This window comes from Gasterosteus aculeatus, chromosome 6 (genome assembly GCF_964276395.1).
Source record: "Gasterosteus aculeatus chromosome 6, fGasAcu3.hap1.1, whole genome shotgun sequence".
In the NCBI taxonomy this organism is placed as follows: domain Eukaryota; kingdom Metazoa; phylum Chordata; class Actinopteri; order Perciformes; family Gasterosteidae; genus Gasterosteus; species Gasterosteus aculeatus.
In genome coordinates this window covers 496,065-521,651 of record NC_135693.1, presented here as the reverse complement: position 1 = coordinate 521,651, position 25,587 = coordinate 496,065, and the positions used below count along the sequence as shown (strand labels likewise).

General features: G+C 44.8%; 1 protein-coding gene and 1 long non-coding RNA gene across 3 annotated transcripts in view; one reads left to right on the top strand and one right to left on the bottom strand.

Moving 5' to 3' along the window:
- The window catches only part of slc24a3 (solute carrier family 24 member 3), a 74,247-nt gene extending 59,411 nt beyond the window's left edge, over positions 1-14,836 (top strand). For both annotated transcript variants that reach the window (XM_040178552.2, XM_040178553.2), the window contains 14 exons: positions 439-513; positions 665-749; positions 3,161-3,264; positions 3,576-3,650; positions 3,873-3,898; positions 3,993-4,046; positions 4,312-4,442; positions 4,669-4,829; positions 5,800-6,040; positions 7,702-7,868; positions 9,072-9,186; positions 9,659-9,771; positions 10,851-10,916; positions 11,006-14,836. In XM_040178552.2, coding sequence (XP_040034486.1) covers positions 439-513; positions 665-749; positions 3,161-3,264; positions 3,576-3,650; positions 3,873-3,898; positions 3,993-4,046; positions 4,312-4,442; positions 4,669-4,829; positions 5,800-6,040; positions 7,702-7,868; positions 9,072-9,186; positions 9,659-9,771; positions 10,851-10,916; positions 11,006-11,155 — 1,563 coding nt within the window. In that variant the 3' untranslated portion in view covers positions 11,156-14,836. The remainder of the gene's footprint in view (positions 1-438; positions 514-664; positions 750-3,160; positions 3,265-3,575; positions 3,651-3,872; positions 3,899-3,992; positions 4,047-4,311; positions 4,443-4,668; positions 4,830-5,799; positions 6,041-7,701; positions 7,869-9,071; positions 9,187-9,658; positions 9,772-10,850; positions 10,917-11,005) is intronic.
- The window catches only part of LOC144409474 (uncharacterized), a 169,704-nt gene that overhangs the window by 88,733 nt on the left and 55,384 nt on the right, over positions 1-25,587 (bottom strand). The window lies entirely within an intron of this gene.

The window sequence follows — 25,587 nt, the reverse complement described above, 5'->3', positions numbered from 1 at the left end:
ACTTTCAATGTGAAACCTTTGCCGACCAGTAATTTAAGAAACTGGAAAGTTAAAGTATTTTAAATTAGTCAATAAGAATATGTGTCAAGTTCTTGGATTTCTTTCTAAACTGGCCGGACTTAAAAAAGCCTGGTACCCCACGGGAAAACTCTTCTCAGATTTATTTTTAAGTTTCAAGTTTATTTTTTTGTGTTTCGAAGGTTGAAAACCTGAAGTTATCCAAAAAATGCAAACCAATTTCAAAGAGTTTCAGTGTAACAATCCTCTCTGCTGAGATGTTTGCTGATACCACTCGGTTATCCACGTGATTACGGCTCGTGCACGAGGAGAAGGTTCCGAGTGTGGAGGTACATCCTGTGACTCCACTGTAAACGCCTTTGTGTGTGTGTGTGTGTGTGTGTGTGTGTGTGTGTGTGTGTGTGTGTGGGCCACCCACAGGCTGTCTACATGTTCTATGCGCTGGCCTTGGTGTGCGACGACTATTTCGTCCCCGCTCTGGAAAAGATTTGCGAGGTAAGAAAACCGCTGCAGGTTATTTCGGCACATCTCCCGGTGACCGGCACGATGCTGTGGACAGTACTGCACTCTTCTTTTTTATGCATACTTATTTTATTTCCGTCATGCTTTATTTGCTTCTTTATTTATCGGTTAATCTCCCCACCAGCGTCTTCAACTGAGTGAGGATGTCGCAGGAGCAACTTTCATGGCAGCGGGCAGCTCCGCCCCTGAGCTGTTCACCTCCGTCATTGGTGAGAAACACACCCATACACACAAAGTATCTGATACACTGCAGGGTTTGCACACAAAGCACGTAGAAGTCATTTTTAATCATAGGTACTCTTCAACTGAGTGACCGAATCTAAAACAAATCCACAAAACCACATTGTATTATTTTTTTAGAATATATTTTGCAATTTATTCACATGACAAAAGTATTTGATACATCAGAAAAGCAGAATATTTGCTACAGAAACCTTTGTTTGCATGGCCCACTCCTCCATACAGACCTTCTCCACATCCTTCAGCTCCCTAAGACTTTCTATAGGGTTCAGGTCTGGATTCTGGCGAGGCCCCTTCAGGACCTTGAGATGAGTCTTAGGAGCCCTGGCTGTGTGTTTCGGGTTCAGACCCAGCCAGGACCCAACTTCAATGCCCTCACTGAGGGAAGGCCCCATCCATCCTCCCCTCAATATGGTGCAGTCGGTCTGTCCCCTTTGCAGAAAAGCCTCCTCAAAGAATGATCCCACCTCCCTGCTTCACGTTGGGATGCTGTTACTGATCCTTCTGCCTCTAAACACAGCGAGTGGAGTTTAGACCAAAAAGCTCTGTTTTCGTCTCAGACCACATGACCTTCTCCCATACCAACTTGGGATCATCCAGCTGGTCATTGGCAGACTTCAGACGGGCCTGGACATGCGCTGGCTTGAGCAGGGGGACCTTGCGTGCGCTGCAGGATTTGAATCCATGGCGGCGTTAGTATGTTACTAATGGCTTTCCTTGGACGGTGGTCCCAGCTCTCTTCAGGTCATTGACCAGGTCCTACTGTGTAGTTCTGGGCTGATCCCTCACCTTCCTTATTATCATTGATGAGATCTTACATGGAGCCCCAGACCGAGCTAGATTGACCGTCATCTTGAACTTCTTCTAATTATTGATGCAACAGTTGTTGCCAGCTTGCCTGTTGTCCTGTAGCCCGTCCAGCCCTGTGCAGGTCTACAGTTGTATCCCTGATGTCCTTACGCAGCTCTCTGGTCTCGGCCGTTGTGGAGCGGTTGGAGTCTGTTTGATTAAGTGTGTGGACAGGTGTCTTTTATAAAGGTAACGAGTTCAAACAGGTGCAGTTAGTGCAGGTAATGAGTGGAGAACAGGACGGCTTCATGAAGACAAACAGGTCTGTGAGAGACGGAATTCTTACTGGTTGGTAGGTGATCAAATACTTATGTCATGCAATAGAAATATATCTTTTAAATGGTAAATGGTAAATAGCCTGTACTTGTATAGCGCTTTTCTAGTCTTCTGCCCACTCAAAGCGCTTTAACACTACATGACATTCACCCATTCACACCCAAATTGGGACGACAATCTACATTTTGTTAAAGGGATGGAACAGAAGACAACGAGGATCTTCCAAACCTCTCGAGAGCAGCAGCTTTAAACAGGTGGTAGCGCCGTTCTCCTGACGAGGGACCCGCACACACCGTGTGTAGACAACGCAAAGACCCCAACCGGGGGGAATCTTTTGTTGCTCCTTCATCCCAACCTACTGATTGAATGGTGCTTTGTTAGATGATTACTGTAAATGGTAAATGGACTGTACTTGTGTAGCGCTTTTCTAGTCTTCTGACCACTCAAAGCGCTTGAACACTACATGACATCATTCACACCCATTCATACCCTGATGACAGGAGAACCACACACAGTGACACCTGCCATCAGTAACTACCATTCACACACTGTAGTCACAGCTACAGGAGCAATGTTGGGTTAAGTGTCTTGCCCAAGGACACATCGTCGTTTAGCAGGGCCTGGGATTGAACCCCCAACCCTCTGATTGGAGGACGTCCTGCTCCCCACTCACCCACAGTCACCTCAAAAAAAAAATCAATGTCATTTTCTGGATTTGTTTCACTCACAGTTGAAGAGGAGCTGTGGTAAATATTAGACTCCTTCATGTAAGTGGGAAAACATGCAAAACCAGCAGTGTATCAAATACTTTATATGTACATTTATTTATGTATCTAACATCATACAAGCAGAGAGCAATTTTCTGTGTTAAGACTAAATTACTTTTTGCATTGTGTATTATTGTATTTCACTGCATTGTGAATTCTAAAATGTGGACATTTAAAGATTCAACTTTAATTTGAATTGTTAAGGAATTAGAGGAGAAAGTGTGTCGCATTTATTTAAAATGCAGAACAAAATAGAAAAGAATTGTTAGGGTTTATCTTGATAACCGCAATAGTGTGAGAACAAACAATTAACATTTTCAGAATAAGACTATTCTGTAATTGTGGCAGCACTTTTTATTTTCACCTGACAATCATTTAATATAAATCTTAAAGAATATTCTGTCAGCTGTCGTTGACCACAAGAGTCAAGGCGTGCGTTAATAATAACGACCAACAATGGTTCCGTGTGCTTGTCATCTGTTGCACAGGAGTTTTCATCACAAAAGGTGACGTCGGGGTCGGCACCATCGTGGGCTCGGCGGTCTTCAACATCCTCTGCATCATCGGAGTGTGTGGGATATTTGCTGTACAGGTGTGTTTGCAGAACAGAGACATGCACACGCACACACACACACTCTGTCTATGTCTCTTTCTGTCTGTCCCCAACATTCATGCCACTCAAGCCTTCAAAAGACTTTTTCTCTCTATCTTAGTTTAACGTTGAGTTCACATTGAACCAAACAAGACGCTGTCATTCTCATGTCGGTCCCGTTCATGGCCTTAATCACAGAAAGAGAAACCAACTTGACAGAATTTTCTACTAATGTGTTTGTAATACCAAAACACACACACACACACACACACACACACACGTCTCACTCCTCCCGTCTGTTTGTCTCCCAGACGATACATCTGACCCGCTGGCCTCTGCTCAGAGACTCCACGTATTACACTCTGTCCATCTCGGCGCTCCTCGTGGTGAGACATTTGGGTTTTCTATTGATTCTAGTTCTTCTTTGACTGTTGATCCTGGTTGAACTTTTACCTTTGCTCACATGTGCTGTGTGATTATAGCTATTATTGTAATTATTTTGTGGGTGGAGAAATGAGATTATACATTTTTAATTATGTCATTTTAACAGCTGTATGAAATAACATCTTCACATCTACAATGTTCACCTCTCTGTTCCCATTTCACAGTTCATATATGACGAAAAAGTGGTCTGGTGAGTTTGTTTAAAAAAAAAAAAGAATTACGAGCAATTTACAAAAGTACTTCTCAAAAGGCGACGCTTTCAATCCAAAATGTGTGTTTTACAGGTGGGAAGCTCTGACTTTGATTCTCATGTATTTTGTCTACATTTTGATCATGAAGTAAGTGATCCAGCTTGATTTTTAAATGCTCATTTTATGCCTCCGCCCGCCGGTCGGTCTGAATGCAATATCTCTGGAACCTTTGTGCCAAATGTGAAGACATTTATTCACATTTACTAAAAGGGTTCACTTAGATTTTCTTAAAAACATAATCAGTGTAAAACGACACACAAATCAGCTGCAGATTTCAGGTTGTAAAGCTGCTCAATAAAAGCAAACTGTCTGAGAGTTGCTATGTATTTTTGAACCTAAGCTTTTGTTTCAGGATGAACTCCCACATCGTTTGTTTTCTGGAGAGGCAGAAGAAGAAGAACCCGCCCAGTTTGAGGAACGGAGCGGCCAGCAGCGGCGAGCTGGACGACGGCTGTGATGCTACCGCTGTCCTGCTGAAGAAAGGTACGGCTCAGGGTGGTGTTTCCTCCACGACTCCACCTTCACTCCACTTAAAGAGAAGAAGCGCAGTCGTTATGCTAAGCTAAACGTGAAACCTTCCTGCTCCGGCTCCATATTGGTACTTGGATGCTTTCTCTTGCTGTCACAGGTGCATTCATGTGATGATGCACACTTGTGCGTGTGTGTGTGTGTATGTGCGTGTGTGTGTGTGTGTGTGTGGCGCCTACAGCGAACCACCACAGGAAGCCGTCGGTGCTGATGGTGGACGAGCTGCTGTCGGCGTACCCCCACCAGTTGTCCTTCTCCGAGGCCGGCATGAGGATCATGATCACCAACCACTTCTCTCCCAGGACCCGCCTCACGATGGCCTCGCGGATGCTCATCACCGAGGTCAGGACACACACACACACACACACACACACACACACACACACACACACACACGTAGGCCCAGGAGGACACTGTGGAAGAAACTTCCTCAGACCTGGTCTCAGAGAAGGTAATCTGGTGCAGCCTCGTGGCCCCGGCCGAAGAGGACATGGTGGAGACACCTGGTCAACAGAAATACCCTTTTGTAACTTTTGAACTTTGACTGTTCCTAAAACATAGAAAACATCAGGTCACGTATCGGCTCTACACGTTAGTAGACATGTTTGTAGAGTTTGACAGGTTTTAAGAATTGTAAGCATTCAGTTTTCTCTATATAGTTTGACATGAAACTACGATGATTGATGTTCAATAAAGTTCCACTATTACTCTGGGCGTCCATCCATCCATCCATTGTCAAAGCGCTTATCCTGCCCACGGGGTCTGTCCCAGCCAACAGACGGGGTTCATCCTGGACTGGTCACCATCACAGGGCTACACAGAGACACACAACCATTCACACTCACACACCTAAGGGCAACTTAAGAGTCCCCAATCACCCTGATGCCCAGAGCAGGTCTCTGGACTGTGGGAGGAACCCAGAGAACCCGGAGAGAACCACGCAGACACGGGGAGAACATGCAGACTCACACAGAGAGGCCACTGGGCGGAGTGGAACCAGGACCTTCTTGCTGTGAGGAGACAGTGAAAACCACCACGCCACCGTGCCGCCTGCTCTGGGGGTACTCTGTAAAAAAGAATATCTGCTCCACATATCTGGAACAAACCAGTTGCTGTGCTGTACAACTAAATTGTCCGTGTCTGCCTTACGGTAAGGCGACAGCGTTGGCGTTAGCGCCACAGACCGGGTAGCCCCAACGCTTTGGATATCGCAACGCAAGTTTCATACTGACAAACAAAGTTGCTTTTTAAATAGCAATGCTTAGTTCCATCAGGCACTTTGTAGTTAACTGTGTGAATTTGTGTTACGCAGAGGCAGCGGCTAATCAACACGCGGACTTTGACCAACGGCGACTCCGACATTTCTGTCAAAGGAGGCAGCAGGCGGGGAGTCGAAAACGGGCTGTCCGGAGCCGAGAGGGGCAGCGGTGTTCACCGTGACGACCGGGAGACGGGCAATGAGACCGAGAACGAGGACAATGAGAACAACGAGAACGACGAGGAGGAAGAGGAGGAGGATGGAGGGGGGCCTTTAGTGCCCTTCCAGTGCCCAGGTACCTGCCATGCCATGGGCTGCTGTCCATGACTTATTTATTATAGCACTCAGGCACTGCAAGAACATTTTTACCAGGATGTAGCCTCCAAAAATGCCAACTGTAGTGTCTTTTCTCTCCACTGACCTTCAGGTGGAAACTGATACGGGTGATTTTTTCAGCTACCAGAGGTGTATCGGTTCTCATTCCTCCACATGTTTATTGGTTGTGAGAAAACTACATGGCAACCACATGACACAAGGCTTCAAAGGGGCAGTCCACAAAGCCACTTCTTACATACAGTCCAGCAAAGCTTCCCGATTCGCTTCAGGAAGGAACGTGTGGCAGTGACTGCAGACGTTGTTTCGTTGTGAGAGACGATCATCGCGACTACTTACAATTCTTCTGGTATCGGGACAAAGACCTAAGCGAGGAGGTGGTGGAGTCGCGTATGAGGGTCCATGTTTTTGGCAACAGCCCCTCACAAGCTGTAGCGACCTACAGCCTCAGAAGGGCTGCTGTGAAAGGAGCAGAACAACATGGTCCTGATACCAAACGTTTTGTTGAACGCAAGTTCTACGTCGATAACGGGCTAATTTCTTTGGCTACTGAAAAGGAAGTAATTAGCCTGCCAACGAGAACACAAGCTTCGGTGTCGGAGTCGAACCTGAGGCGGCATAACAGCACATCCAATAGCGTGGAGGTCCTGACAGGGGACCACGCAGTAAAACCCAAGGACCTTGGCGTGGGAGGAGAAACCACACAGCGCAGCCTTGGTTAAAGCTGGGAAGTTGCTACCGACACAATAACTTTAAAGACTTCTCTCGGCAAAAATCCTTTCACACGGCGGGGAGTTCTCTCGGTAATAAACAGCCTCTTTGATCCTCTGGGATTTGTTGCTCCTGTTACTGGAAGCAAGTGACTGGGACGATCCACTCCCACAAGAGAAATGCAGCATGTACGAGGCATGGAAGGAGTCACTGCAAGATCTTCATCAGCTTCATATCAAAAAGAAATCTTGTCAGATGCCTCGACCAAAGCTATAGGTGCAGTCCCTTAAAACGATGGATGAAGATGGTCAGATAAACATTGGCTTCATTCTAGGAAAGGCAAGACTGGCACCTCCAAGTGAGCCCACCACACCTGGATCAGAGTTCTAGTTCTGTGGGAAAAACAGACAGTTTTAGTTTTCCTCCATTTTGAATGGTATATGTCAGTGCTGTAAAATAAAGCATTTGGAGCTTGGACGCTACATCCTGACGGCCGTACTCCTTCGAATGGAGTTTCGAAGGAGTTTCGAGTTTCGAGTTTACTGCTGAATTGTGTACGAAGCTGCACACACAAGGAGAGCAGAACACCGTCCCGACTCTAATGTTTTACTATACGTTTTGATTTGTAACAGAATATTTTGTACATACAATTGGGTTTTCAGGATTGACCATATTTGACCATGATGCATCGACAGGTTGTTTGTTATTGGTTGGAGTTTGGTGACAGTCATTCACAAAACATGCATTCCACTACAGTTCAGTTTTCACTCAAACCTACTTATCCTAATTAATATGGCAAAATACACAAACTCACTTTCACTGTGCAGTAACGCATATGGTGTATATGGGATTGTGTAACAGTGAAGGGTGCGTATAGTGTGTTGGGGTCATTATCCTGCCTGTGTGTTGCAGCTGGCTGGTGCAACAGGCTGAAGTGGCTGTTGGCCTGGCCGCTGTGCCTGCTGCTCTACTTCACGGTCCCCAACTGCTCCACGCCTCGCTGGGACCAGTACTTCATGCTGTCCTTCGCCTGCTCCACCCTGTGGATCGCCGCCTTCTCCTACGTTATGGTCTGGATGGTGAGACACTAAGAGACAAAGAAAAGAGGATGAAGGCCAACTGGCAGAGCTACAGATGAAATAATACATTTTAAACTTCATTCTTCAATGTATCACTAAGCAGCTAAAGGGTCAGTGTGAAGGATTTCATGGCCTGTGTTCAAAGGGCTCGTTCTAAGGTTACAGAATGACAATTCCTATTTTCACTTCTTTTTACACTCTTTATACACTAATGACAGTTAAAAATCGTATATTTCATTTCTGCTAACCCAAACCCCCATTGAATGTATCTTTAATCTAAAAGTAGATGAAGTTGAGCCATAAGACCAACTGATTGGTATCAGCTAGGCTGGATTAGTCCTAAAGTCTATTCCATGTTCCTATGCATGTTAGTGACATCAGTCAGCAGCCCTTCTCCACTATTCCACATTCCTCTTACCACGATACTTTTCATCACAGCTCGGGTCTGTTGTTTAAGTCAAGTGACAGGCGGCAGTATAACACCAAAGAGTGCAGATCAATACGTCACTTTGATCAGTTTAAAGCAGATTTCATGTGTTTGTAACAGATTATTGAAAGTCCACATCATATAGTAGTTGAACAAGTTATGTTAATGGTTACTTCATGTCCAACGGTCTGCATGATCGTGAACGTCACTATTTAAATATCGCCACCTCAAGGGATTCTGGGACGGAATTATCTCCTTTCCTTTTGTAAAGGATGGTCCAGTGGTTCCTGTGCTAAAGGAGCTGAGGAGGGAAGCTTCTGTTGCTAAAAGATCAAACATCCATCCATCGTCAAACCGCTTATCCTGCACACAGGGTCGCGGGGGGGCTGGAGTCCATCCCAGCCAACTTCGGGCGATAGACAGGGTACATCCTGGATTGGTTGCCAGCCAATCGCTGGGCTACACAGAGACACACAACCATTCACACTCACATTCACACATCTACGGGCAATTTAAAGTCCCCAATTAACCTGATCCCCAGAGCATGTCTTTGGACTGTGGGAGGAAGCCGGAGAACCCGGAGAGAACCCACGCAGACACGGGGAGAACATGCAGACTCCACACAGAAAGGCCACTGGGCAGAGTTGAACCCAGGACCTTCTTGCTGTGAGGAGACAGTGCTAACCACCACGCCACCGTGCCGCCCTAAAAGATCAAACATGCACACACAAATGAAACAGATGCAGGCAGTAATAGTCCGTTTGTCTGTCCGTCAGGTGACAGTGATAGGATTCACTCTGGGCATCCCAGACGTCATCATGGGGATCACCTTCCTAGCGGCCGGCACCAGCGTCCCTGATTGCATGGCCAGCCTAATAGTGGCACGACAAGGTAGGCGGACACACACACACACACACACACACACACACACACAGGTCACCAAGCTGTTACCAACCTACCTCCCCGTTGGAAGCTGCTATCAAAGAGCCAGAGAAGAGGGGAGGCGATGATGGAGCTATGGGTGGTGGGCCGTGGACGCCCTTTGGCCCCCTTTCATCTGCGTTTATTCTCGCTCCCCTCATCAAATATTTAAACAGCTCTGTCTGTGTGTGTGTGTGTGTGTGTGTGTGTGTGTGTGTGTGTGTGTGTGCTTTGTCTGATGTGAGGGCAAGCTCGCTGGGCCACCGCTGTTTAGTTGTCCATCCTCTGCTTTGTAGCTGTGTTGTATCAGCCAGACAGATGACACCAACATCAGGTTGCATCTGCCCCCCCACAGTTTAACTTCCAGTCCTCGTTGCCCACTTACTTTCTCCCTGATTCTATCTCTCTGTTTCTCATCCTCTCCCTTTCTGGGTCTGTTCAGGAATGGGAGACATGGCCGTGTCCAACTCCATCGGCAGCAACGTGTTTGACATCTTGGTGGGCCTTGGCCTCCCCTGGGCCCTGAAGACCCTGGCTATCAACTACGGCTCTGTGGTGAGTATGCGCTTCACATCCCTCCCTGCTCAGGGTCCAAGCAGAACACCACCCTGTCACAAAGACAAGACTGAAATCACTCGCTGTTTGTGTTTGGAGATCACAGACAACAGGTGCTCATAAACAATGATGGAGATGCCTCAAAGTTTCGGGGATCAGTGAACAGTTTTTGATACCACATGATTCTGTTTGTATCATCCTGTTGTAAATAGTTGGATTCCATGAGAAATGTAGTTAATGCTGCTTCTCTAAAACTGCTTATTTGATTAGCGTACTTGACAGGAAGTATCATGACGTTGTCTTCGCTTGGTGTAAAACTATAACACGTGAACCTGTATGGAGAGCGCTGTGGTTTAGACAGTAAAAAGGTTCCCGTTCAATACAAGACGTGTTTGGGTCATTATTAGAAGCTCCACTTCATGTGCATCCCAGATGTGAATAAGAGAAAGGGAGGGTGTGACGAGTGAATAATCATATGAGGCAGTTAGACAAACACCCAGTTTGAACCCTTTGACAAGAGTGATAAACCTGGGGTACAGAGAGAAGGGCAACGTTTAATGTATTATGAATTATCTTCCTACCCTCGCCTATGGTCATGGAGGATGGGTCATGAGCCAAAGGTCAAGGGTACAAGTGGTCGAAGTGGGTTTCCTCAGGAGGTCGGCTGGCGTCTCCCTTACAAAAAACATAGGATGTGTCCAACTGGGTCTCTTGAGTTGCCGTGATAAACAAGAAATCTGTGCACTTTTGAAATGTACCCCCCCCCCCCAAAAGAAGTTATCTTGATAAACTGACACACTAACCACATTATTGACGCAAAGAACAAGAAGCACACGGTCCGGTCGACAGGGGGGGCGTGGGGGCAACTACAAGCTGAAAGCAGCTACTTTTATAGAAATGCAACCACGTGTTTCTGTAGTCCTCCCAGTAGCCTCCACAGGTCGGACGGTTCTCCTCTCGCTATGGATAGGTTCTCCCCCACTTCATAGCATCCCAAGTAGCCTTTTATGATTTCAATAGTTTATTTTTCTTCATTATGATGTAATGGTACTGCTGCCTCACACATTATGGTCTTGCAGATCAAACTGAACAGCAAAGGACTGATTTTCTCCGTGGGGCTCCTGCTCGCGTCCGTGTTTCTGACTGTGAGTATATGATGGCCGGACTCAGATGTCCCTATCGGACTACTGACCTGTTTACCGCCCGGCCCTGATGCCCCTGTCTGTCTGTGCAGGTGCTGGGAGTCCACCTGAACAAGTGGACGTTGGACAAGCGCCTGGGTTTCATCTGTCTCCTCCTCTACTCCGTCTTCCTGTGTTTCTCCTGCCTCATCGAGTACAACATCTTCACCTTCGTCAACCTGCCAACCTGCCAGGACGAATGAGGCGCACGCACACAAATAGAAATACCTCGCATAGACTCTGCAGGAGTGGCGTTTGCAACGAGTTCCAAGTGAAGCATGGAACACGGTGTCCGACGATAGAATGAGTCAGAAAGTGTATTTCTAGATCCAATCCGAGCAACAATCATTCCCACAAACCATTTGACACTGGTCCGGTTCACTCCGTTTCCTGCTGCTCTCCTCTTTTACGAGAAGACGTCTCACTCTGTTCTTTTTTTCCAGACCCCTGTCTTTCTTCTCTGTGCAATATGGAGCCGTGTCTGCGGAGCAGAGATGGTAAATGACTTTACACAAGCCCTCATACAGTCCAGGGCAGCGGATAACAACAACAACAACAACAGAAAACACTATTTATCAGCCACTCTCTTGAAAACCGCCCGTATGTAAGTGTGAAAGTTTACTAGCTGCTAAGCTTTCCTGAGAGGAGAGACGTGTCTTTGGCTTCAAGTAGCTGAGAGTAATAATTATAAATGAATTGAGAACCAATTTTTGGGGAGGCCGTGGGGGCAGATAATGTTTGAACAAAGTGTCTTTAAGCAACAAACCGCAACCGTTATGCAGATGAGTGCATTTACATAATCTTATACATAATTATACATAATGCATAATCTTGGGTTATAGAGATTTTGTGGTGATAGTTATAAAGTTTCTTGATTGAGTTTGTAAAGAACACAACCAAGCAGGGCATTATCCCGTCACCTTTGAGCATCACAGCTGTAGCCTCTATGTTTTGTACTGGAAATGAATTACCTTTATGAGATGTGTTCTCCTCTTCTGTAAATACCCCCCAGATGTCATATTTATAATTTATTCATGTCATACGCACATTTTTACTCCAGAGGTGACAGAAAACCCAGGCAGGTTTTATTTATGGGCCCGGGGCTTTGCTGAAATCCACACTTAAGATCTTCATAGACGACCACTCATGTAAAACAAGCACAATTTACGAAAGGTTTTCGTCTCGTTGATTTCGTCTCGTGTTTGTTGAGACACAATTCAAACTTGCACTGAAGAGCTTAAACTAACTTCACAGAGGGACTAACTGTTTCTTACCTTTATGTATGCTGATTATGAGGATAGCATCCTTGTAATATGAAGCAGGTTCGTATGAATTTATCGGGTTCAGGTTTTAATAAGGAAGCAAGTGTTATGTTTTGGGGGATTTCTTTGTGGACAGGTTTACAGAAAATAAGCCCCTGATTTTTCTGTCTAATGAAAGTGACTGACCAATTCAACTTAAAAGCGGTGGCTGAATTATTTATATAGGTAAGTTTGATGAGGTGTTTGCGTAAAGATGCAGTATAAAGCACCAGGACTTTTATCCCAGCCATAATACTTTCAGGTTGGTGGTTTCAACTTTCTTTTTCTCCAGGAGGTCTTTGCATTTTGTAATGCCTAAAGTTTGTGGTAAAAACAAAATTAGGTCGAACTATTCCTATAGTTTTTAGAGCATGTAAATAGTAAATATTATTATTATTATTATTTATTTATTTCAGATAGTACTTTGCGCTGTGACCGGAAAACAGGGTTTAAATGCGTTTCGTATGGACATATACAAAATCTGTAAATATGCCGCTTTAATGATCAGAGATGCATTCATAAGAGTTTAACATAACGTACTCCAATTGTTGATGACGTCTGTCAATATCACACTGACAGCATTTGTCATGAAATTATCGTCAATGATAACACAAGCATCAAAACAGGACTGTTATCATACAGAGTCCAACCACTCTAATCGCTGCTACACAGCATAACAAATTAATGCTGTTATATCATGAAAGGAAGTATTGATGTTTACAATCTGAGGTTATCATTTACTCTATCATGTAAATGTAATTGTTTCTATAAGTCACACATTTACCAATTATTTTATTTGAAATTTTCCCTGAAAGAACTATGTAATGTGGTGATAGTTATAGACTGCTGATTTCCAGAGGATAATATGGAAGCCCATTAGCACCAGTCCAGAAATACACTACATGCTACCAGTTGCACAATTAAAAGAGAATGTTTAGTTTGTACGTCAAATTAAAATACTGTAACATTTTTAATATCATAGTTTTGACTTAGAATATTAGATTTTAGTTAGACAATTCAGGCCAAAGAATGAGATCAAACTATTAAATATAATTTAAAAAAAGGTTAAATGTAGTATTTTATTATCTTTTCTGGGCAAATAATCAGGTTCATAAGTCATAAATTCTCAGCTAAAATCGACAGCAAAGCTGATCCATTAGCCCCAAGTAAATATTCTTTTATATATATATTGGAAAGTGACTGAAATTGTGGAACCACATTATGTTTAATTTATTTTTATACCCAAATGAGCATTTTTCTGTAGCAGTGATTTCAGTTGTGAAACAAAAAATTACTATATTATAATATAGGAAATAATATTCCTCTGGATTCTCTCTGTGTTTTCTTTAACATCTTTACCAGTTCAATGTCTATGTACCAGGAAGAGACGTTACAATTTATACCATAACTAATTTAATTTATTAGTATGATCAAATTTTTTTAATTGGGCATTATTCTCCTTTTTCAAGGGCAATTATTAATTAGATGAGCTCCGACTCTTCGTTTTAATTGGAACTGTTTCAAATTACATAGTTCTTATGAAAAATAGGTGCATATTTTCTTTTTAGGGAATTGTTAGGATGTCATGGGACCAAAGAAATGAAGTTCTCTCTAATCCCGAAATGCGGCTGACTGTTGGTACTGTGCGGATATTTAGGCATGGGTTTTGTTGCATTCCTGACAAACAAGTATATCATTACCTACAACCTTGCTGCTGTTCATTTTCAGTTTGGTAAGATACAGATGTTTACTTTATATCATACATATGCAGGCTGGTGAAGGAAAAAACACTGGTTAAAAGGCATCAATCATCCTATAATGTTAGTATTACCGCGATCTTTATAACCCTGGGCGTTTTTCAGTTTGTCATATATATCAGAAAATATCTGTATCATGCACTTTACCGTTTAACAATGTATGCTACAGATTATTTGATTCATTACATTCTGTGCTGCTATTCATGCATGTAACTAACCCCAAAACAAAGGGTACCATGTCTTTGAAAATAACCAAACTACCAGAAAGGCACTCACATTTTGAAAAGAGGTGTCTTGTAGAGGAGATTTCTAAATAATTTGTGATATTCACATGGGTGATATTGCTGATGTATATATGTAGATAGATAGGTGTAAATGTATTTATATATTTTTTGTCTCAATCTGTATATCTGTTGAATATATTTTCATAGATCCTAGGTCTCCCTTGTACCCCCCTTTGATGTGTTTTAGACCTCTAAAGCTATTGTCCTTTGTTTACTTGCATGGAGATATTTCAATAGAATATATTATTTATGGTAAATCTTTATGTACTTTGGGATGATAGTCCAATGAGTTTTAGACGGCACTGGATTTAGTTTGAACTGGATATCCTAGATGACTGCATGCTGTTGCTAGCGTAGGATATAAAAGATGGGAGGGTTAAAAGTATTTGCAGACGATACGTTTCTTTATGTATCCAATCTTTACCTCTTCATACACAAGGAACTTTTCAACAGAATGGTTTGTGTTTTGATGTTGAAAATGTAATTTTAGAGATTATTTTGCTACCTGAGCAGTAATAAAGTATTTGCTTAAGGTAACATAAGCCTTGTCATGTAATAAGTTTTTGTTTGGCGCTACTAACTCACATATTCGTGAAGAAACACATGCTGTTTAACAATAAAAATGGAACTAGTTAGATTTCTTGTCTACTTTTAAAGGCAGTCCCAAATAGCTGTGGCAACATCTAGGACAATACTGGAGACAGTGGAGACCCCAACATGGAAGCTGTTTGCAATCTTCCTAAATTAATCACCAGTAGCAAGATATCGGCAGCATGGAAAAGTTTTATTGAAGATACAAATGCTAATAGAATAATAACCAGTAACATAGTTACATACAAAGCCTCATTAATCTCAGGGTTTCATGGATTCATTTTATTTAACTGCCACTCACCAGAGACAGATGGAAAGGCTGAACCGGAACCCCTGTAGTTGGTGTTCAGGAAAGAAATCTGGTTCACGGACACGAGCCAACAGGTCGTCAAAAAGCCTCATGTACCGCTGAAAGCGACGTTCATCCAGAGCAGTTGTTGTTCATTCACTGAGCTTTCTGCTATTGTGGACCAAAATATGACGGCGTATGCTGCTCCGACGTGAGACGTACTTCCATAGCAGGCCACAGACTTCCTGCCAATGCCACAGGGAGGATCTCGCTGTCTCTCATCACGGCACGACAGGGCATCGGTGTTTCCGTGACGCTGTCCGGGTCTGTGAACAACAGAGAAGTTAAATAGTTGGAGGCTTTAGTAACCACCTAGTGACCCAGCTATTGGTCTCTTTGTTCTTCGCCATCCATTGCAACAGGGAGTGATCGGTCACTAGAGTGAACTTTCTTCCCAGCAGGTAATGTTTGAGGGTCTCCAGGGCCCCTTTTTAAGGCTAGGCACTCTTTTTCTACAGTTGCATAGTTCTTCTCTCTCGGCAGCAATTTCCTACTCAAATACAGGACTGGCTGTTTCTCACCTTCCGTAATCTGGGCAAGCACGGCCCCCGAACCCGCCTCCGAGGCATCTTCCTGGTCCACAAACTCTCGGCTGAAGTCGGGGGCGGTAAGGACTAGCTTTGAACACAAGGCCCTTTTCAGGTTGTGAAACGCTTCTTTGGCTGCTGGGGTGCAGGTCACCATCTGTGAGTGCTACCATAGCAAAGAGGGATAAATCGTGTATAGCAGAGGTCTTCAACGTTTTTCAAGCCAAGGTCCCCCAAACTCATGGCGAGGTGGAGCAGGGACCCCCTATTCTACGGAGTTTGGTCCACCATCTTTTATTTTTGAGCTTCACGCTCTTTAGACGTGAGCATAAACGCGATCTGATTGGCTGGTGCCTGCACTGTCGTATTCGCATGAAAGGAGCTGTGAGTGAACCGGTGCCCAGCTTGAGAGCTGCTGAGGGAAGCTGAATGTGTGTGTTGCGCACTGACAGATAACGTGTTCTTCATCAATTTATCCGTTCGCTTCAATATGTTGGATTCATGTTAATGTGTATTTAAAGACCATAAATAAAATTCTGATTCTGAAGACATTTACATTTGTGGGGGAAAAAATTGTTTAAAAAAATTGTCTTATCAACCAAAAAGTTTGCGACCCCGCTGCAGTACCTTCGCGGACCCCCTGTTGAAGACCTCTGGTCTATAGTAATTGGCTAGGCCCCCGGATCTCACCTGCTTCTTCATACTTGGTTTTGTCTAGTCTTGGATAGCCCGAAGTTTTTCTTTCTGGGGTCTGATGGTGTACCCCAAGTAATTTATCTCACTGAAGGCCACCTTGCATTTCTTGGGGTCCACTGTCAAGGGTCAAGGGATTCCAGGACCTTCTGCACCCGAGGTAGGTGACTTTCCAAGAGCTGTGGCAGAACTGTGCTCTGAATCACAACGTCATCAATATAAGCGATGTATACTCTTGATTGGGTTTTAGTATTACATTACATTACAGGTCAGGTAAGCGGACGCTTTTATCCAAAGCGACTTACATTGCATTTTTAACCCATGGCTTTTTTTAAACATTTTTGCCCGGGGAGCAATTAGGGCTTGGGTGTCTTGCTCAGGGTCACTTGAACATGGGAGCTGGAGCAGTTGGGGCTCGAACCGCCAATCTTGCGGTTCCCAACGCACCCTCTCTACACCTGCGCTACGTCGACCTTGTAGTACCTGATCCATCAAGCGCTGGAAAGTGGCAGGAGCGCCAAACAGACCAAAGGACATGATGGGCACAGGGCTGTTCCTCCCAAGCCTCCTTGGCTATATCCAGAAGGCCCCTAGGTTTGTGGGAATACAATAGATCAAAGGGTGATAAGCCGGTGGAAGCCTGAGGAACTTCTCTCACCGCAAACAGAAGGTAGGGTAGCAACTGGTCCCAGTTTCTTCAGTCCTTATCGATGGCCTTCCTCAGCATGGTTTTCAGGGTCTTATTAAACCGTTCCTCTAACCCATCTGTCTAGGGGGTGGTACACAGAGGTTACCTGTTTCACCTGCAACAGCGCACACAATTCCTTGGTGACTCTAGACATCAATTTTTTTTCAATTCAAGTCGGGGGACATCAAGGGAGTCCCTTGGTCGGCGATAATCTCCTTTGGAATCTCCACTCGACTGCTGAAGAGGAATAGTTCTTTGGCTATTTGTTGAGCATTAGCCTGTGTCCCACCAAGGTTCCCTCTAGAACCTGATCATTGGTTATTGCATTTTTCAGGGAGGGGTCTTATAACTGCCCTGTTCCGTACTGACCTTTGGGGCAGCGTCTCTCGGGCCCCTCCTGCCTCTTCCTCACTCGGCTCTCGTTGGGGACTGGAGTCGTCTGGTTCGGCGCCACTAGAAGCTTCTGCCAAGGCCTGGACTAAATCAGGGGGAACAGTTCAGGGCTTGGCAACATTAACACAGGCTTTATTCTTCTCATAATTATCTGACTCACGTTTCCAGGGCTCCCGACTGAGCCTTTGGAGGGCGTCTCCCCACAGCATCCGGAAGGCCGGCAGTCCCGCCCAATTAGGACAGGAAGATTCTGTGCTCACTCACACACGTTGTGTTCTGTCCTCTGACGTTAAGCATGTTGGATCACTTCCTGTTGCCAGCTTGTTTGATGTCAGCGAACTATGTGCTACTATGAACTATTATCTATGTGAGGAGCTGTTAAACGCCTCACCATCTAGCAATTTTGCGTTCAATCGAATAGTCGCTTAGACGTTGTTTAGCGTCAACGTTCTATTAGCATTAGCTAACGTTACATTAGCTTAGCAGCTAACCTAGTGATGTCTTCCCTCCCTACCTCTCCTGCTCTTTCTTGTTGGACGTACATGGACGTAGCGTTCGGAGGTCACTAAAGTTAATGTGGAATCGGTGTGTACATACGCTAAAACAATGTCGGACACCATAGTTTTCTCTGGCCCCCTCCCAAACTTGACCAGTGACGACATGTACAGCCGCATGTCATCATTCCGCCGCTGGTCGTCGAGGTGGTGCCCAGTAAATAATGTGGGCTACGTTGATCACTGGAAGACGTTTTGGGAAGAGCTTAGGAGGGACGGCATCCATCCAACTTTGGATGGAGCTGAACTTCTTTCTAAGAACCTGACCCAGTTTCTTAGTGGACTTAATCCATGACCCAGAGTTCAGACCAGGGAGCAGAGTCGTAGTCTTACACACTTCTCTGCGCTTCAATCTGAGCAGTCACTCAGCATAATGAACCCTATAGAGGACCTTGTCTGCCCCACGGACACACTTATCTAAGTTAAAGGTAAACAACCGAGGAGTTATAGCAAATAACTTAATTAAAGTTAAAACTAATAATGCAATAGTGCAACAAAATAGGAGAAAGGGGGACTTTTGAATATTAGATCTCTGTCATCTAAAGCTGTTTTAGAAAATTAACTAATATCAGATCACCATGTTGATATATTATGTCTTACTGAAACATGGTTGTTGAATGGGGAATATTTCAGTTTAAATAAAGCGACTCCTCCGCGTCATGTTAATACTCATATTCCCCGAGGCACAGGCCGAGGGGGGGGGAGTGGAAGCTATTTATGACTCCTGCCGTTTAATAAACTTTAAATCTAAGGTGGATTATAACTCATTTGAAAGCCTGGTTTTCCGTCTTTCGCAACCGACCTGGAAAATAATCCAGCCGGTTCTCTTTGTAATAGTGTACAGGGCCCCAGGTCCTTATTCAGAATTTCTTTCTGAATTTTCACAGTTCTTATCGAGTTTGGCCCTTAAAACCAACAAGTTAATTATTGTGAGTGATTATAACATTCATGTGGATGTCGATATCAACAGCCTTGGTACTGCATTTCTTTCATTGTTAGATTCAAAACATTCATGAAGTTTGGTTCTTTTAGGACTTTATTATGGGTTAACAGAAAAAGGGACACAATCTGCTGGGTCATAAAAATAACTACAGCAACATGAATTAGCAATTTTGGTGACTTAGAAAGTTGTGTCAATAAAATGAGCTTCATAGCCTCTTAACGTCTTGTGAGTGATTATGAGTTTGCTGCTGAAATGCCGTCCCTATTATCTACCGAGGGAATTCACTGCTGTGTTTCTTGCTGCTGTTTACATCCCCCCGCGAGCCGACGCCACAGCTGCGCTCAGCAAACTCCATGACATCATCAGCGCGGTAGAAACGGCTCACCCCGAGGCCGTCCTTATCGCCGCTGGAGACTTCAACCAGTGTAATTTACGGACTGTATTTCCCAAATATTACCAACACATCCACATCCCCACCCGTTATAAGAACACCCTGGATCATGTGTACAGCAACATACAGGGCAGCTCCCCGCCCACACTTGGGACACTCTGACCACATCTCACTGTTCCTGTATCCAGCTTACAAACAAAAACTGAAACAACCCTGTCACAAAGTTAGTTTTGGACCACAGAGACTGAGGGAATCCTGAAGAACTGTTTTGCTCAAACAGACTGGGATGTGTTCAAAGCTGCAGCCACAAGGGAGGACTATTCTGTTAACGTACAGGACTACGCAGAGTATGTGACCGGGTACATCTACACTTGTGGTCAGAAGCTTGTGGATGGCTACCAAAAGCGCCTAATTGAAGTGAAAATGGCCAAGAGACATGTAACCAAATATTAGCACTGCTGTATGTATATTTATGCCCTAGCCGATTTGATCACTTTTTTGTTGACCCATAGTAAAGTCATAAAAGAACCAAACTTCATGAATGTTTTTTGTGACAAAGTTCCAATCACTCTATCAGAAAAATCAGACTTGTAGAAATAACTGGAAACTCAAGAGAGCCCTGACATTATGTTCTTTACAAGGGTATGTCAACTTTTGACCACAACAGCAGCTGTAATTATACCTCTTCTTGCTCCAGAGGTGTTGGCTAACTACAGACCTCTCTAATCTTCCCTTCCTCTCAAAGATCCTTGAGATTCCTACAAACAAGGCTTTGTTTAAGGATTTCCAGTCAGGATTTTGAGTGCATCATAGCACAGAAAAAGCACTGGTGAAAATAAAGAATGATCTTACATCGGACCAAGGACTCCTCTCTTTTCTTGTCTTGCTGGACCTCAGTGCCGCATTTGATACCATAGACCATTGTATCCTGTTGCAGAGACATTTCATTGGTATTAAAGGAACTGCACTCAGCTGGTTTAAATCCTATTTATCGGATCGCTCCCAGTTTGTGCTTGTAAAGGGTGAATCTTCCATGACCACCAATGTTGGTCACGGAGTCCCACAAGGTTCTGTGCTTTGACCGATTTTATTTACCCTGTATATGCTATTTGGGCGACGTTATCAGAAAACACTGCATAAACTTCCATTGTTAGGCAGACGATGTATCTGTCGATCAAACCAGAAGAGACCAACCCGCTTGTTAGACTTGATCTTCCCAGAGCGCTTTCGAAGTCAGCTGTCACGTGATAGTTTCTATGGATGGAATTGCTCTGGTATCCAGCAACACTGTCAAGAATCTTGGAGTTCTCTCTTCAGGATATGTCCTTTAACTCTCATATAAAGAAGACTTCAAGCACTGCTTGAAGTCTTTGCGAAGGTTTTGCTATTTTTTCTCTCTGCTGACCACTGCTAGCTGTCTGCGCCTCTTTCTCTTAAATTGCTCCCCAGGTACCAGGGCTGCAGAGTTGGAGGGGCGGACAGTCAGTCAGGGGACGCGGGGTGACTGCTAGGAGCTGGGACTGGTATGTTTTTTTAGTTTTTTTGGATTGTTTTAAATATGTTGGGCCAAATTTTGGGCTGAGGATGGGACCCTCATTTTAAAGAGGGGGGTTCTCATGGCCCCTCCTCTCCTGGCAGGGGCGGTTCCTCCTGCAGGCAGAGGAGGGTCGTTGGTGATTGGAGCCACCTGGGCTCAGGGTATTTAAACTGCCTCACTAACCATGCTCTGTCTCTCTCTGCTCCTCCAGGTATGATCCTGTTTTGTTTGTTCCTTTGTAGTTTTACTTAGTTTCCACTCAGTCATGTTTACACACACAGATTCCCGCATCCCTGCACTTTACATACACCGTACATTATGACATTTTCACCCCTCATTCCTTTTTTCTTTGTTTAAAGTTAATAGTTTTGGTTTACAATAAAGAAAACCTTTTTGATTGGCCTATACCTGTTGTTCGTGTCCCCTCATTTTTGCCACCGGGTATGAGCCGGCCTGTGACACACTGTAGTCACAGCTACAGGAGCAATGTTGGATTAAGTGTCTTGCCCAAGGACACATTGACATGTGGGTTAGCCGGGCCTGGGATCGAACCAACAACTGATTGGAGGACGACCGTGCTCCCCACTCACCCACAGTCGCCCCCTAAGTTGGGGGCCACAGAACAGCGCTGGGTGGCCGAGCTGGCAGTCTTCGATTACACCGTTCGCTATCGATCAGGACGCAGTAACCAAAACGCAGATGCTTTGTCTCGGCAAAACCCATCTAAATGCAGGGAAGTTGCCGGCCCAGATCGCCCCGGGACTGTGGTACCAGCGGCTGTACAACGTGCCGTCGAAATCAGGATTGACTGTTCAACATTCTATCTCTGCGGTTCCCGAGCGAAGTGAACTGAAGACCTGATGGCTTTGCAAGGAGCTGATCCAATGATTGGTGCCATCCTCCCGTTTCTTCAGCAACAGCGGATGCCAGGCCGGGTAGAGAGACAACGCCTCCACCTTGCAGCACGAGGGTTACTACGCCAGTGAGGTCGCCTCACAATCCAAAATGGACTCCTGTACAGGACCTACCAGCGGCCAGATGGTGGAGCGTTTGTTACCCAGCTGGTACTTCCTGAAGGCCTGAGAGAGGAAGTGTTCCAGCAGCTTCACACTAATCACGGTCACCAAGATATTGAGCGTACTACAGACTTGATCCGTCAGCGGTGTTATTGGCCAGGAATGGGGAGAACAATCAAAGACTGGTGCCAAGCCTGTGAGAGGTGTAGCGTTGCTAAGAATACACTGCCCCAGGTTAGAGCCCCTATGGGCCACTTGTTAGCCTCCAGACCCAATGAAATACTAGCTATTGACTTTTCATTTTTAGAACCTGCTAGAGATGGAAGGGATCAGGTTTTGGTGCTGACTGATGTATTTTCAAAGTTTACTCAGGTGATCCCTACCAGAGATCAGCGGGCTGCTACGGTGGCAGATGTGCTGACTAAGGAGTGGTTCTACAAATTTGGTGTCCCGGCCCGACTGCACTCTGACCAAGGTCGCAGTTTCGAAAGCACAATAATCCAACAATTGTGTAGTGTGTATGGGATCAAGAAGTCTAGAACCACACCGTACCACCCGCAAGGAAATGGTCAATGTGAACGCTTTAACAGAACCCTTCATGACCTTCTGCGTACCTTGTCAGCTGAACAAAAACACAAATGGCCAGAATATCTTCAACAAATTCTGTTCAACTATAACACCACACCGTGTTGGCATTACAGGTATAGCCTTAAAATGGTTTGAATCCTACTTGACAGATAGGAGTTTTTCTGTTCACATTGGTAACTGCTCTTCATCTGTTGCCCCTCTGTCCTGTGGGGTCCCCCAAGGTTCCATTTTGGGACCAATGCTATTTTCTCTGTATATGCTGCCCTTAGGGTCCATTTTTAAAAAACACAACATCTCTTTCCATTGTTTTGCTGATGATGTACAAATTGACTTGCCTGTAAAAAACAATAAGAAGGACACTATCAAGCCGCTGATAAACTGCTTGAGTGATCTCCAAGTATGGATGGATCAGAATAAGACAGAGGTTGTTGTGTTTGGACGTGCTGAACATCTCAGTGCCTGTGTAGATACTCTCAGTATTTTAGGCTCCCGAATTCGTCCTTTTACCAGAAATCTGGGAGTGATTTTTGACAGTGCTTTTAAACTTGACAAACAGATTAGTTCTGTTGTCAAAACTAGCTTCTTCCAGCTGAGACTCCTGGCTAAAGTCAAGCCCTACCTGATACGCAAAGACTTTGAGAGAGTCATACATGCATTCATTACGTCCCGCTTAGACTACTGCAATTCACTGTATGTTGGGTTGGATCAGTCATCCCTTCGTTGCTTGCAGTTAATCCAGAACGCAGCAGCTCGACTTTTGACCAGGACAAAAAAACGCGACCACATTACACCGGCTTTGGCCACCGTCCACTGGCTTCCTGTTTGTTTTAGGATTGAATTTAAAATTGTATTAATTGTTTTTAAAATTTTAAATGGGTTGTCGCCTTCCTACTTGTCGGAGCTCTTACATGTCCACACACCTATCAAAGCACTGAGGTCGTCTAACCAGATGCTCCTCGATGTGCCTGGATCCCGGTTAAAATCCAGAGGTGACCGAGCCTTTTCAGTGGCTGCTCCAAACCTCTGGAATAGTTTACCTATCCATGTAAGAACAGCTTGGACCATTGCAACGTTCAAGTCCCTCCTTAAAACCCACTATTATTCATTGGCTTTTAATTCAAGTTGAGCTTTGATATTTTGACTTTGTTCTTCTCTACTGTCAGATATTTTGTATTGTACATTGTGCTCTGTCTGTGTTTTATTGTATCGATGCTTTTCGAGCTTGTTAAGCACTTTGGTCAACTGAGGTTGTTTTTAAATGTGCTATATAAATAAAATTGAACTTGAACTTGAACACCGCACCAAGCTACAGGACAGTCCCCCTTCCTTTTTAATGTTTGGTCGTGAACCTCTGCTGCCTGTAGACTTCTTGCTTGGCAGTGTGGAAGAGCCAACCGCAGGAGAGGTTTGCAACTGGGTCAGAGAGCACCAGCGGCGACTACAAGTGGCGGTTGGAAATGCCCGGGAAAGGATGACGTGGACAGCAGCCCAGAGGAAGGCAAGATCCGACCCGCAAGCACAGGAAGAAGTGCTGCCCTTAGGACAACATGTCTACCTTCGAGATTACTCCATTAGAGGAAGAAATAAGATCCAGGATGCTTGGGCACCTGAGGTTTTTCAGGTGGTGAAACCTCCGGAGCCAGGGGGTGCAGTGTACGCTGTTGCCCCACAAAGACGGCCAACAGAGGTACGACATGTTAACCAGGCCATGTTAAAACCTGTACCTGTTGTTATGAATTGTGACCCTACCCCTATAGATGCTCCATACCCCACTGCAACAAATAACATCGAGGAGCATGACCTGTGGGCAGTGGTTGGGCCTGCAGCTAGACCAAAGAACTCCCGGCCTAGTAGAGGACAGACCCCACCTCTGGGAGCCCAGCACCCCACAGGATCAGGTGCAACTTTGCAGGAGCCACTCGCAGGCCCTGGTTCCTCTCCGACTACTGTTCCTGAGGGGGTAAGAAAGTCTACCCGTGAGACAGCTGGCCAACATTCAAACCCGTATCATTTACCAGCGAGGCTAAGGAGCAGTGCGGACAGGGCTACACCTTCCCAGATACTAGGCGGTATTACCACCATAGGATATTTTAGACCCCGGTAGTAGTAAATTGTCGGGTCGCCAATAAAAACCGCAGGGTAGATGTAGTCAGTGAGGAAATATCCCTCACGTGATACCATAGGTTTAAGCCCCTCCCACTTCCTGGTTTGCCAATTAGTCTAGGTATAAAGGCTCCATTTTACGACACTAGCATGCAGTCTTCCTGTGTCTGAGTCTGGTTTTGACAACCTGTTTGGAGCTGGTACGTAGTTTTTACCCGTGTTTTAGAAAGAATAGATTTTCCCTTAGTGACGCTCCGGTTTTTTGCCCCAGACCCTGTGCCTCTAGGAGGCCCAAACCAGGTGGGAGCCGGCCCAGGTGGAGAGAATGCAGCCCAGGCCGTGAAGCACTGCTGTTTTGCTTGGTTTTGTTTTGTGTCTCATTTGTTTCATTTAGTTCAGTAAGATTACATTGTGGTAGTTTTTCTGTGACTTGAACAAATTGTGATTTGTCCCCCAGAAAGTTAATTTATACACTTTGTATTTCTTTCTGTTTAGGAGTGCGTGGGGCTGGCAGCAGCGTGGCTACCCGGATGGTGGTGGGGCTGGTTGGACTGGGCCTCACTTTCTCCTCCCCTTTTTCTTAATTGCATGATTTTGATTTACATTGTTTCGCGTGAGAGTGGATGTGGCAATGGAGGGAGTGAGGACCTTGTCCTAGAGCTTGTCCCCCCCCCCCTTTTTCCCTTCTTAGCCCGCTGCAGCCTACGGCCCCAATAGAATTGAATTTGTTTATTAAAACTTTTATTTTCTTCTTTGACGACATTCCCAGATCGGACGGGAATTTTTAAATGAATTTAAGTTACCTTTTTGATATTTTAAGAAACTCAAATTGCCTCAGTACTTGTAACCTGTGCAATGACAATAAAGTTGAATCTAATCTAATCTAATTAAATACTGTACTCTGGGGGAATACTGTTGCT